Genomic DNA, 15,295 nt, shown 5'->3' with positions numbered 1-15,295 from the left:
GAAGATGTTATCGGGCCGATATCGGATTACGAGGTTGCCCGTAATTGCGTGTGTTCTATATTTAGCAGCTGAGTCTCTCGATTGCGACGTTAATTTTCGACCGACCGATTATTTGCGATACACGCTGTGTGTCGTCGTTATGCACGGAACGTCGCGCGAATAGGGGTGGAGGAGAAATGCGGTGCTGATCGTGGGTGTTTCATGGCGCCGTGATGGTGGTGACGCAAATGTACAACATCGAATGCGAATAACCCTTTCGACATTCGCCCCATTCAGCAGCTTTTATGCCCAATGTGTGTGTGCATCGGCAAACAGCGTCGATGAAAAGCCTATAAAAACCACGCGGATAAATCTCATTTTAATGATATATCCTTTAATAAATTTACACGTTACATTGAATTACGCCGCTATTATATTTTAAACCCCGTTAATACGATAAACGAACAATCAGGCATCCGAGCCGATATTGTGAATAATGATCTTCTCTCGCAACATTTATCACTCAATGCTTTAACTTTATAATATATGCTTTAAAATATATTCGACGATCATTGATCAAATAAATAATTCAATATCTACTAATTACGATAATGATGTATTGATAAAGATTATACAATACTTATATTATAATTGCAAGTTAAACTAAAAAGTTACTTTATTCTCTTCATATCTTTGTTTCTGATTTTTGGAACATACAAATGTATATCTATCGCGGATATTATGTATCATTTTGACTAATTTCTTGATCTAGTCTGAACTATGTCGCTTAAATTCCATTTATTGTCTCGTGCTTTATTACATTTACAACAATATATTACACACATAATATTTTTAATTTGTCCATTTTTAAAGTTACACAATTAGACAATTTTTTATAAGATAAATCAATTTTAAATTAGCTCGAATGCCAGTTAAAAAAGAAATAAAGAAAACATCGCAAGAACGTATAAGACGTATAAAACGACGATAGAACGTCGATGAAAAGTTACATTATTCTCTTCATATCTTTGTTTCTGATTTTTGGAAGACACAAATGTATATCTATCGCGGATATTATGTATCATTTTGACTAATTTCTTAATCTAGTCTGAACTATGTCGCTTAAATTCCATTTATTGTCTCGTGCTTTATTACATTTACAACAATATATTACACACATAATATTTTTAATTTGTCCATTTTAAAAGTTATACAATTAGACAATTTTTTATAAGATAAATCAATTTTAAATTAGCTCGAATGCCAGTTAAAAAAGAAATAAAAAAAACATCGCAAGAACGTATAAGACGTATAACGTGCTTTATTACATTTACAACAATATATTACACACATAATATTTTTAATTTGTCCATTTTAAAAGTTATACAATTAGACAATTTTTTATAAGATAAATCAATTTTAAATTAGCTCGAATGCTAGTTAAAAAAGAAATAAAAAAAACATCGCAAGAACGTATAAGACGTATAAAACGACGATAGAACGTCGATGAAAAGTTACATTATTCTCTTCATATCTTTGTTTCTGATTTTTGGAAGACACAAATGTATATCTATCGCGGATATTATGTATCATTTTGACTAATTTCTTGATCTAGTCTGAACTATGTCGCTTAAATTCCATTTATTGTCTCGTGCTTTATTACATTTACAACAATATATTACACACATAATATTTTTAATTTGTCCATTTTAAAAGTTATACAATTAGACAATTTTTTATAAGATAAATCAATTTTGAATTAGCTCGAATGCCAGTTAAAAAAGAAATAAAAAAAACATCGCAAGAACGTATAAGACGTATAAAACGATGATAAAACGTCGGCGAAAAGTTTCGCCGACTTATTTATGGAATGAATGCGAAACCGAACCGAGGCTACCGTATCGAATGAAAATTGGTACGTGAACTCGCAGACGCGATTTATAAGCGATACTCGATCGGATTCGCTTGGGAAATATGCTGCACCGTCGAATTAATCTCCCCCGAGTAGAAGCCCGCTATCCTCGCACTATATAGTAATATAGTCAGTTATATGGCAAATTCGCAAGCTCGATCAGACGCGATCAGATCGGAGGAGTTGGGAATGCTATGTGAGATTCCAGAAGGATCGATATATCGATGGCAAATTAATTAATGTGCGAATCTGACTCTGATTTTCCATCTTACATGCTTGCACAGTTGATCGATAATCTATGTACTTTACGTAAGACATTCTCAAACGAGATTTCATTAAAATGCAAATGAATGACATTAGAGTAATGAAGTAGATGAATGAATTATATTAGATATTTGAAGGAGAAAAATATTAAAAATATTTACGCAATCATTTACTTTTAATTAAACTATTGAAGCGCAATAAGAAAGCAAAGACTTATTTCACAGATTCTATAATCTTGAATCAGCAGTTTCGAATGCTTGGCATTCCTCAACGTGATGAATGTGTCAAAGTAGAATGGATATGCGTGATGACGATGGAGAATCAGTTCGATAATTCGATTTTCCAACCCTTGTCACGTCGACGTTTCCTTTTGGAAAATATTTCGCTACGATTTAATGAGAGATAAAAGTTATCGATACTAAACGCAATGTAATAGAACGCGCCCTTCTATGAATCTCCAAGATCGAAAACTATACAAAAAACTGCTAGATATTTAAAAATAGAAAAAAATAATTTTACAAAAATATATATATAAAATTTTCGAAATATTATCAAATTTGTAACAGCATAATGTTTTATATAATTTTAGCTCTATAAAATTTACGCCTTTATTGTTTTTCAAACAGATCCAATTGTGAAGCTGAAATTGCGATTGTCGGAGCTCTTTACCGTTCGCTAATTAGTAATTAGTGGCCACAGTTTATTGCATTGTACCGTGTGTTGACTCCAATTTACGTCGTTGAGCTTTCTTTCAATTACAATCATTTTATTATCTCCCAAACAATCGATAAAATAAAGCATGAGAACTCTTCTTCTTGCTTTTATTCGTTTGTATTGCGAATAAATAATAGATAAATGCATTCTATGCTTTCAAGCACACAAAAAGAAAAATGGGGCTCGCAAGAAATGTATCTTATAAATATAAATAGTATCCTCTGTATTCTGTATTATGCCACTGTTAATATCATGTAATTTCACAAGAAATATCTGCGAAGTTGATTTGATATAAGTCGTACTATTATACTTTGCTGTTGCAGTCAAGTTTTAGTATGCATAAGTTGATTGAAGTCCATCGAAGTTCCTTGTTCCCTCAGTCGTAGAAATATGCAAATGTAACTTTGTTCATAACTCACCGTCGAGATTTTACCGTCGAATGAGAAGGAAAGAGGGGATAATCGAAGTTACAATAATTACAAAGGAATTCAAATTCTGCGCATCCTACGGTTCTTCAGTACAAAGACTACAATGCTATTATTTTTGTACTGAAAGTTCGATCTTCATTAAAATTTATCTAAACATCGTAATGTTAGTTTTAGATACTAATTTGAAACATACATACCTTCAGATGTGATTTGATTAAAAATTAAGACTTTTAGTCTTTATTTTTCTTCAGAAACTTACTTTTTAAACTCAATTAAATTAGATTAACATTTTCAATTATATATTTTCTGGAAATAAATTCACATTCTATACGGCGATCTCATTTAATTAATCTGAAGTGGTTTTTCTTAACGTATTTCCAACTAGTATTCTTTCATGCATATTTAAAATTATAAAAATACTCTTTTATTTTCCCCATTCGTAAGTTTAACAGTAAAATGGAATTCAATGTGACAAAAGACAATTCCCGCGTAAAGAAAGCTTCATTCTTTTATGTCTTTTTCAACAGGACGAGCAAATATTTTTCCTACCAGCTTGTCCCGTTGTACTTTGAGGAGACGAAGTATAGTCCTTATTTTGTCTCCCTTCAGGCTGAAGCGACGAAAAAGTTTAAACAGAGTAAAATATTCTTCGTATAGACGCACGATTAATGATTTCAAAATACGAATATATAAAAGCTAAACAGCAAAATTTCCTGTTCTTTTGTTGTCTCCCTTGAGCCACGCTTCTTATTTAAACATGACGCAGTCGCGGAAGTCGACTAATAGACAAACAGTTATTTTAAGCGATCGTTTTGCTCCATATATGACGCCTACGTAAACTTAAATTTCTTTGTGAACAACGCGCTTGTCGCGATAAAGCACGCGCTTCAGAAATTTCGCATTGCTATTTTACAAGTACAAAGCATACTTAGCATGCAACATAACAGTCAGCTAACAAAAAGTATGCAAATTTTTTTCGAGATCACATATAATAAAAGCGTACATATAAGAAAAAAAAACTTTTTAAAGTTTTAAATTAACTGCAAAATGAAAAAGACAAAATTAATTTAATACATTCTGAAGTAAAGTAAGTCGTCAGTATAAAGTTAATAATAAATTTTTTATTATTTTTCTCCGACCAAATTGACATGAATTTTGATTAAGTTGAACAACGTTTCGACCATCGGTCCTTATCAAGTGCTATAATTTACAAAATTATATAATTACCTAAATTCAAATGATTTAATTTAATTAATATTAATGTTATCTATGATTTCTATATTTTGTAATTTAATTATAGCACTTGATAAGGATCAGAACCGATGGTCGAAACGTTGTGCAACTTAATCAAAATTTATGTCAATTTGGTCGGAGAAAAGTAATAAAAAATTTATTACTACATTCTCTTTCGAAAGAGATCAAAAGACATTACTTTTTCTATTTCCCTATTTGATATAATTCGATATTATAGCAATTCGTTATTTCATTGCTTATATTATCTTGATAAATAAATATATTATTTAATGTGCCACAAGCAATTATTGAACTAACATGATAAATAAAGATTAGTTATCAAAAATTAATAATTGCTATTATTCTACATACTATCACGTTTAAATAGAACGTTAATAATACATGCAGAAATATTTAATTACGAATGGTTCTCGAGTCACGTAGGTCGTAGATTATTGTAACAAAACTTCAATCACTTTTCATTAACGTTATATAATTACAGAACTACACACAGAACTTTTGCATAGTTACCTGTCAAGGTTTGCATTCGTGGCTCGGTTTACGAATGAAGATATATCACCCACAGCATAACATTTCTGTGCATTCTAGGTTGAATAACATTAAACAATTTTCTTTCAGTAGTTTGCATTCTCTGAACGGTAAAAATGTGTTTAAATTTTTTTTTCGCCAGCCTTATATTCAATTTATATTAGATATTAATTTTCGCTAATATAATGCTATTTGATTATATTATTGTGTGGAGTATATATATATATATATATATTCAGAACATGAGATTATTCGCTGAAATTTCTTCAATATTCGTTTACTCCCGATTGCAAATTATTGAGATTCAATCATTATAATTCATTGATTCTTACCGTTACGTAACGTTTACTACTGAAAGGTCGTCAAAAATACGTCAAATATAGCCTTATTGAACGCAATGCATTATTTGTCAGATAAATGGTGCATTCAGAGTAAAATATATGGATTTAATGGATCCCAAATGCAAAGCAAATTATCGTTAACTAGCTTCTTGCGCAGAAACATTAGCGTGTTTAATTCTATTAAATTTCTAGTTCCTTGTTCGCACAGACGAAAAAATTCAGACAAATTTATTTTTACACATATCATCTTTGGCGAATAATAAATTTTCCGAGCAATCTTTCAATAAATTGAGTCTCCTTTTGTCACGGAGACATTTCTCTTTGTTACACTTCTTCAAGAACATCACGTTCAAAGTTATTCACTGCCACTGATATTGATTATTCAAGTTTTGTACTCTCCCTGGTATTTCCTGTTTCCATCGTAAGAAACCTTGCATTCCAACACGTAATATTAGACCTCGCTCGTTTCTCAACCGGATATTAACATCGGAAGTTGACATTCGCTCAATATCAACCTAATCCTAGAATCCTAGAAATTACGTCACGGACTACAGAAGTATCTACCCACGCATCAGATCACTTGCAAATACAGTTACAGATTTAGATATATCAAGGATATCGAAGCAAACGAGAGTTCTCTATCACGACGGTATTAAGTGTCAAACGACAAAGCAGGTCAAGCGTATTTATATTCATTTATTTAAGAACAATTTCATACGCAAACCGTCGTGACTGATGATAAATGTATACATTTTATATTTATACATGCTGAATTGTGTTTTGTATTTTTTTTAATCTATACATTTTTTGTGTAATAATTATATCTTTTAGGTTTTTCGTCAAGATAAATTGCAAATGTACAACGTATGGAAAGATTTCATAAATTTTCGAGATATCGAGAGATCCTTCAATATTTTATTTAATTGTATGCATATTTCTGCTGTCAATTTCCATATGCAGCAGGAAATATCATGTTTTTCAAAGAAACATTAGTCCTTTTAGGCCCATTTATACAAACATTCAAAGGAAAAAGCGAATATAGCAAATATCATATTCCTGTATTCCTGTCTTATGTGATATTGCTTCATGATAGAAATATTGCTGGAAATAGTTATATATATTGTATAGTGTATAGTTATCAACTTTGCGCGATGAGCGACACAAACATTCTGTAATATGAATTATTTATATCTATTAATATCCAAAGGTTTAAATTATTGGCGCAATAATTCGCGCCAATATATTCATTGATTTTTACGCCAACGCAATTTTCGCTCTTAATTCTGTTTTTCATTATATTGTATCTTGTATCAATTAGCGTAACCTTCGATAAAATCCCCTTATACGCATAACACTCTCGGGATTCTTTGCTCATGTGAGTGGTATCAAAGTCGTTATTCTCACTATGTCACGGCCAAATTCAGGACATTTATTTTCTCCTGTTCTCAGAGTTTCCCGCTGTGATTACCAGCCTAGGAATCTCGTCAAGCACGTGTTCCAAGAAGTTTTACATTCCCTCATAATCTCTTGGCGCTGCATTTCAGCCATTTATTTATATTTGATTTTAGATTTTATATTTTGCGGTTTTTAATTAAAGGAATGAAAAATTAGAATTTAAGAATAAGTCGCGTAAATGAACTTTAAATAATTCGATCAGACCCAAGCGACTAAAATGATTAATTGTTGCATATATTTATGCAATGCATTTACATTACGTAACTGCATTATATCCTGAAGATGTTTAATAAGGATAAACGGGTTGGATGCTTTTCGCGTTGGCGTTGAAGATTTGTCACGGAGGTATTTACATCGCAAGGACAAGATGATTAGCAATGCATGACTCGATAGAACCTAAATCTGAATATTCATGTCGTCAATAATCGGAATAGTGAATGACATGCTCGGAATAAATATTGCATAATCCTACTTTTGCTGAAACCATCGTATTATCATTAAAAAAACTCATGTATATATTAAACAAAATCTACATACTTTGCGCTTTATTGGATAATCATCTAGTTCATCATCATAGTTTATCAAGAAGAAAGTGATTGAACAATCTTTCGCGCACGTTTTTTTAGCCGCGCAAATTTGTGAATTCTGATCTTTTGCACAAATTTAATTAATTTGAATTTAATATAATTTATCTGAAATTATACAAAATATGTGAAAAAAATTAATTTTTCTCTTTTCATATTTCGCAGAAAAATCTAAAACGCGCAAATAAATATACGTGCGCCCTGCATAACATAAAAACCCGATTAAACCAATGGATAAATATGTGTTATATCAATCCGGAAATAGCCTGCACATTTCAGGAAGAATAACGTAAACAGGAATAAAATTTTATTCGATTATATTGAACGGTTTCATTTTCTAAAGAGTAATGAAAATTCTTTCCGGATACAATTTGTCTTTTACTACGTATAGACGATTAATCCGATTTCTCCGATATTAATCTAATCGATCGCGGTTCTCCGCAAAATTCCGAGATAATCAAGTTATGACATTTTCCATTCCCAGACGTCGTACGATGTCCCATAAACCGCAGTTAAATCACGGGTCATAGGGGTACAAATGAAAAAAGCGCAGCACTTGATAATTTTATCGCAATTTTCTCCTTTCGCTTCCTCTCTCCCTCTTCTGTAATTAGACGTGCAATTTTTGAATTGATTATTCGAGCGGCTCTCTCGACGGTGACCTGTCGGTCTCTATTGGAAATCGAACCGGTTAACCCAATATACGCGGAACTGCACGATGATAGACCCGCCGAAAACTGACGTATCTCACATTGCTCGTTGCCGCTGTAATGGAATTTGTTTTCCGTTCCGATGATTGACTTTAGCTTCAATGCGCGAAACGCTCAACCGGAAAATGTTCTAGCATTGTTTCCACGTGTTTCCAACTAATCATCGATGTGAAAGGGTGTGCACGATGGGTACGCTTTCCTGAAATTCGCTCCGCTGCCACAACTTGCCATGAAACAACTTTTCCTTCAAACGAGATCTCTTCTCAATCTCTCCAATATTGATACAACATCACTCACAAAGATGTCTGAGGTGTGAAAAGAGAAGCTATAATAAAGTTTCTCTTTTTTCAAATTTTAATAATTTAAAAAATAGTAATATAAAGATTTACATAAAAAAAGATTTATATATATATATATATATATATATATATATATATATAATATATAATATAAAGATTAATATAGATTTTTTAAAAATCTCTTGATTTATATTATTTTTATGTAGCACTTAAAAGTACTTTTTGATCATATATTATATATATCATGATGCATAAATTTTATTAACAAAATAAAATCTAAATAAAATCCTATAGGAAAAATTATTGTCATTAGCGTACGTTCTCGTTCTGCACTTTATATAGTAGTGCAAAATGAGAAGAAAATATCAGTCAAGGATTTCATCTCATGATTCTGTCGCGTAATTATATATACATTTTACTTTTTAAATAGAAATTCTTAAAATTTGAATAAAAAAAAAATATTAAGAAACAAATTTCAACTGAGATAAGAAGATACTTGCGAATGTTTGATATATCCTTTCGTATTTTTTCTTTTTATATTCTTCGATCGATATTGATATGAATAGAAGTAATAACTTGTAGCATCTGAAACTTTATATATTCGATGATTTTCACGAATATAAGCAAAAGTATAAACAAGACTATGTCAAGACTATGTCAAAGAAAAGAGGCTGACAGAATTGTCTCTTTTTCTTGCGAAATGTATGTAAGTGAAAAGCTAAAGCTTACGTTTTTTATCAGTTATTATACATATATTCGTTGCTATATATATATATTCTACTGTCGCACTATTTGTTATTCAACATTCACAGGGTTTATTCTGAGATGCAAATTTTCTTTGCCGCGATTTATTCACCCCATCTATTCTTTTCGAGATTCGCTTGATCGAATAATCGCGTCGATCATACTGACAACAAAAACAAAAGTGAGAGGGGGCGTATATTACTCGTTTAATATATTAATCTTGATTAATGATAATAAGATGCAAGTAGGAGATAAAATCCTGTATCGCGAAAGAATCAATATTTCTATTATTACAGTCGCTATAATATGAATATTTCAATTGTTGCGGAAACACCTGTTCGTGACACTCGATAAAGTGGGCTTATATAATTGACAAACGATTAATGAGGTGTTATACAAAATTCATTTAACGTCATGTTCAAACACCTCATTACGTCCTCGCCATATCGGTTAAAATGTAAAAACTGAACATTTAATAATGGATTATCTTTATTTTCTTAACTCATTCAAGATTTAATAAATATAATTCGTTATGTTTAGTTGGAACGATACTTAAACCGAAATTACGAATGGAAACTAGAAATATCATTGATGAAAATCTAATTTGTACATTATATAGGTCAATGGATCCGTTATGGGTAACGGATCTAAAATATTGCGACAGCAAACAACTTAGCAGAAACTTACCAGAAATTAAAGAGTAAAAAACCTTAAATTGAGATTTAAAAAGCCTGCTCAATTTTCCATCGAAATCGAGTTAAAATATTATCCCTATAAGCGCATGATATTATTTAATAATCTAGGCGTATTCTTAGAATATTAAATATTCTAAAAATACGCCTAGAATATTGCTTAAATATTAAATAATATCATGCGCTTATAGGGATAAAGCTTCGCATATAATATTACAAGAAGGATAATTTATATCGAGATTATGCATTTCTTTAATTAAATTTATATAAGAATATTCCATGCATACTAACATTAGAAAATTAAATTAACCAGAAGCTATCTATTTAAATTAAGTACTTAAAGATACCATTAATTGTATGTAAATAGATTTAAGATAAAGTTATTTTCAAAAAAATATAAAATGCATATCTTTTTTTTCTCTCTCTTTTCTCTTTGAAAAAATTTGATCGATTGGTTCAGTTTATTTCAATTTGTCTTCAACGAGCAGAGAGACAATAATCATAATACAATTCCAATAATCTCGCGTGACTTCTTTGTAAAAGCTTTTATTTTAGATCGCTAGCTTTTTCATTTAGAAACAAAAATAGAACATAAGAAATTGAGGGAGAGAGATATTTCAAACTGTTATAAATCATATTTACTTACAATATTCCGTTTCGATAAGAAAACGTTAAGATATATTCGTTTTCACCTTTATTTATATAATTCTGATAGAAAATTTCCCTTTTACACTCTCACTCTCTTTCTCTCTCTTTCCTTCTCTATATTTCTCTCTTTCTATAATATATCAATTACATTTATTTCAATAAATATCGTTATGAAACCAAATCACTAACCACTAAAATTGCATTCCTTTGACATGCAATCGTATTAATAATCGTCGCAAAACTAGGGCATAATGTTGAAATATTAAATTACAGAGAGAAATTAACTATTTGCAACCCAATTATTCTAAACTTTAATATCATTGATATATTCCTGATTTTAAATCGTCTATTCCTCAATAAACCATGCTCTCTCTATCACTTATTTATATATATAAATAATATATAAATTTTATAATAAACTTTAGATATATATATATATATATATATATATATATATAATTTAATTATAATTTAATTATTAAATATATATATATATAATTTAATTATAATTTAATTATTAAATATATATATAGGTATATAATTTAATTATAATTTAATTTTGACATAAAATATAATTTAATTTTATTTTATGTCAAAATACTTAACAAATTCTGATCTCGTTTAAAGGATTATTCGCACTGCAGACAGTGCAGATAATGTGCATTTACTTTAGTATATGTGCCTGTGCACTTGAAAAATGAATATTTAATTAAAAGGATTAAAAGCACTAGAAGACCGGTTTTAATTAATCTTATCAAAGGAATAGTCATAATAGCAGGGATTGGGCATTAGATGTGAGAAAATGCTGTTCCCGAGAACGAAGTGCGCTCCGCGTTTTGACACTTCGGAATTAATTAAATGTCCTCCCGTCGCAAGAGCTGCCACGTGGGTCCTCGTCCGGCAAATTGCCTCTAGTTGATCCTGCTGGCGTTAAAACTCACCCAAGCATCTGGATGCTGACCATCGTCTACCGTGCGAGTATTAACGTCGCGTTCTGGTTCATCCGAATTGCAAATGCGGGCTAATGGTTGCTGCACGAGCGAATTTAAGCTCATCTCTCTATCGACGCGGGGAATCGCTTTATATGTTCGCAAACGTATGGCTCCTATCAGCGTGAATATCGCGTGACATTCATAAACTCTTCCCTTTTCATGCATACTAAATCAATGCGTTCTCTATTTTTTTTTTGTTTACGAAAAATGGAAATATTCAGAGAGAACACGCGCGATTCTCCTCAGTGACAATCGCTCTTTTGCACCACGTATGTAATTATTAATTACGTGAGTCACCAAAGGATATAGAATATTTATAAACATGCAATGCAAAAGAGCATATGCAATCGTGATATTTTCCATAAAACGTTGACCAAGTTATAAAATTTTAAAAAAGAAATGAAAAAGCTAATGCAAATTTTTTATGAAAAGATCTATCGCAAGCTTTTAAGCTGTGTTAACGTAAAGTCCAATTTTGATCTCATATTATGTGAGATACGTGAAAAATAATATCTTTAAAAGAAAGATGATTAAAATCAAGAATACACGTTTGATTTCAGGAGGCGAGCAGATATAACAAACTCGGAAGAGTTGTAAAAGCGAAGAGGGAAATAAATATAGAAGAGATTCAAAAAGATACAGCCTTACCTTGCATCAATCCACTTTCGATTCCTGATAGGAAGGTCAAGAAACTCAATGTTACGACAGCTCGTAATTTCTCAACGGATTGATTGCTCCAGTTAAGTCCAAGCACTTCAGTATCGCGTATCTCGAGAATCTCTTGTCAATAAGGTAGAAAGCCTCAGCTTGTCGAACATGGGAAGTCGCAATGCCTCTGGGAACAAACCGCAACGTAGAAGGTTAGTGAAGAGAACTAAATCTTGTGGAAGAATTATCTTATAAAAAATGATCTCATCGGTAAAAAATAATTGAGCTTTGTTCTCGCACAAAATAATTAAAAACCTAGAAATGAATAATTAACTCTTTTAATGCTTCTCACACAATATTTCCTCGAACAATACTTCGTCTTAAATTAAAGTATTTACCAGAAAAGAGAATAGACATTTACGCAAAGGTAAAATTAACTTAAAATATGGTCTAAAATCTGTAGAATATTTTCTCAGTAATTAACCATTGCTGTTTAATAACTTCTTGTTCTTTTGATTTTATTTTAATTCAGTCCGACAATTTTCCGAGAAAGTCACAATTCCAAAGTCAGGAAATTAATATAAACACAAATAGTAGAGTTCACTATATTCGTACTTCCATTTTATATTTCAATTTTGCATATAACAATAATAAGACTCTAAAGTTTAAAGTTATCTTCCAAGTAGAAATAATTTAAGATTTGAAATTGGAATCACATACACAAACTAATGTCAAAGTAGTATATATCTCCACATTAAATTAAAGTTTGAATGTAAATTAAAATATAATAAAACCAATAAAAATAGAAATAATATAGAGGTCCAGATCACATAAATTAATTCATGCCAATAATTTAATCTACATCATAACGCCATACTATTGTTTTACAAAATTTTATGCCAATATTACATCAATATATTATAAGGAAAAATATATATAACATTAATTTATTGTAATTACTGTTTTAGTTTTCATTACTTTTTGTATTATTTTTTCTTTTGAGAAATTTTACCTACTTTCTTATAATTGCAAATAAAATTTGGTACGAGAAATATATATGTATACATAATATAATATATATACACGATGGAAAGTTATTACCGTAAATTGAATGTATAATATGCATTCAGCAATTTCGCGCGATACATATCAATTTTCACACAAAATACAGGGAATATATCCAAATAAGCTTTGAAATTCCGTAACATTGTAATTATCAAAAATTTTCAATTGCCCATTAATTTGCAATATGATTACCTTCATATTGGTTTATCATCGTTAATAACGATTCGCATATCTTTCTATCGTTATCGAATAATGAAAAATACAACGACCGAAGATTAATAAAGATGATTACATGCCGGAAGCAACTTTGTTGTCCCGACAAGATAATCCAATTATCGATTAATCCCATGAAAAATGCGGCGGTTTGCTTTTCCAGCACGGAGCGACGACGTCAACGCGACTGATCATCCCCGTTTTAAGGGCGAGTGATCTCTCCGTGTCGATCGTCCTGTGTTGTCCTGGCGCGACGTGACAGTCTGAAAGACATCGCGTCATGACGTCGTACGGAAGAGGACACGTCTACGAGGACGAAGGAAACTTGACCTGAAAGAAGGTCGTATAGGAGGATAAGCGCGGAATCGGTTATTGCCGCAAGAGCGACAATGTCAACGCTCGCCACGGACACGTCGCTGCCGTCCACCGCCGTCGTCGAAGAACTGACGACCGCCCTCATACCCACCGTCACCAGGATAGACACGCGACTGGATGTCAGCCCCATCTCGGTGGTTCTAGCAGTTTCCATAGTGTGTATTCTGTCACCTATCACTGTCACCGGCAATTCCATCATCCTGGCCGCCTTCTACAAGTACAAGAGACTCCGGACCGCCTCCAACTGCCTACTAGTCTCCTTGGCCATTAGCGATTTCGGGGTAAGATTATTATTTTACTTTTTCACATTATATTTTTATATAATATGCAATTTTGAAAAATAGATATATATTGTATAAACGAAAGAAAATGCTTCGAGTCAAAAATTATACATGAGAAAACAATTTATCATGAATAATTATTTAATTACTAACTCTTTATTAATTTTTTACTGAATTTTGCTGCCTCGCGATAATAGATTGACATAAAATCTATTGGCATTTTCGGATCATTAAAAATGTTAATTGATGTTTTCTACAAATATTGGCTTTACAATGCCCTTACGCCAAACTAATTTTTAATGTAATGTCAATATTGACTTTGCGTCTCTTGACAATCCAGTTTACGGGCGAATTTTCGTACAGCAGCGTAAGCGCAAATTTCCGTTTAGACCTTGATAAACGAGCTGGCTTCTCTCTCAGGTTGGTGTGTTTATGCCCTTCGGAATGCAACTGGAGCTCTCTGGTCTACCGGAAAACGGCGTTTCCGCCCTCTGCATCGTGCCGTACTGCATCATAATCGCGCTCTGCAGCGTAAGCGTTCTGGTGACGGTGGCAATCGCGGTTGATCGTTTGACTTCACTGGCGCAACCGCTACGATATAAGAATATCATCACCCACAGTAGCATAGAGAAGTATATCGCGGTCTTTTGGATATACGCTATCGCCATCGGCCTTTCGCCCCTCATCTACGCTCAAATCACCGGAAAGATGCAGTTGCATGGGTAATGATTTTTTCTTTAAAATGTTATATTACTTACATATTGCAATATTTTTACATTAAAACAACAAATGTATTCAAAAGAGGCCAACTTATCGAGCAATATTTAAGATGTATCTAATTAACAATTTACGGGATCCAACATCATAAGATCACATTATGACGAATACTTTTATAAATATGACAATTTGTAACACGCATAAATTTCTAACAAATTCTCGACTCGTATTAACAGACTATCAGTAAATTTTAAGAATATGATGTTTTTTGTAAGAATTATAAATTACGTAACACTGTTATACTGAAGAAGACCGCGTGCTGTTGAAACGTTTATATGGAAGGTTTTTGTAATTTTAATATATTGTGTATGAAATAAAATTTAATTAGATACATCTTAAATATTGCTCGATAAGTTGGCCTCTTTTGAATACATTTGTTGTTTTATACAATA

At 31.6% G+C, this 15,295-nt stretch overlaps 1 protein-coding gene and 1 long non-coding RNA gene across 2 annotated transcripts in view; one reads left to right on the top strand and one right to left on the bottom strand.

Annotated features, from left to right (window-relative positions):
* LOC114942910 (uncharacterized) overlaps positions 1–15,295 on the bottom strand; it is a 40,384-nt gene that overhangs the window by 13,713 nt on the left and 11,376 nt on the right. The window contains exon 3 of the long non-coding RNA XR_003821910.2: positions 12,193–12,379. This is a non-coding gene — a long non-coding RNA (uncharacterized LOC114942910). The remainder of the gene's footprint in view (positions 1–12,192; positions 12,380–15,295) is intronic.
* The window catches only part of LOC114942909 (uncharacterized), a 63,317-nt gene that overhangs the window by 36,810 nt on the left and 11,212 nt on the right, over positions 1–15,295 (top strand). Inside the window, exons 2-4 of the mRNA XM_029318389.2 lie at positions 12,105–12,404; positions 13,634–14,126; positions 14,547–14,848. Coding sequence (XP_029174222.1) covers positions 13,860–14,126; positions 14,547–14,848 — 569 coding nt within the window. The 5' untranslated portion in view covers positions 12,105–12,404; positions 13,634–13,859. The remainder of the gene's footprint in view (positions 1–12,104; positions 12,405–13,633; positions 14,127–14,546; positions 14,849–15,295) is intronic.

Source organism: Nylanderia fulva, unplaced genomic scaffold, assembly GCF_048542155.1.
Source record: "Nylanderia fulva isolate GAGA-0341 unplaced genomic scaffold, ASM4854215v1 Scaffold2, whole genome shotgun sequence".
In the NCBI taxonomy this organism is placed as follows: Eukaryota; Metazoa; Arthropoda; class Insecta; order Hymenoptera; family Formicidae; genus Nylanderia; species Nylanderia fulva.
The sequence above is the reverse complement of the archived record's forward strand: the minus strand, read 5'-3'. Positions and strand labels throughout refer to the sequence as shown.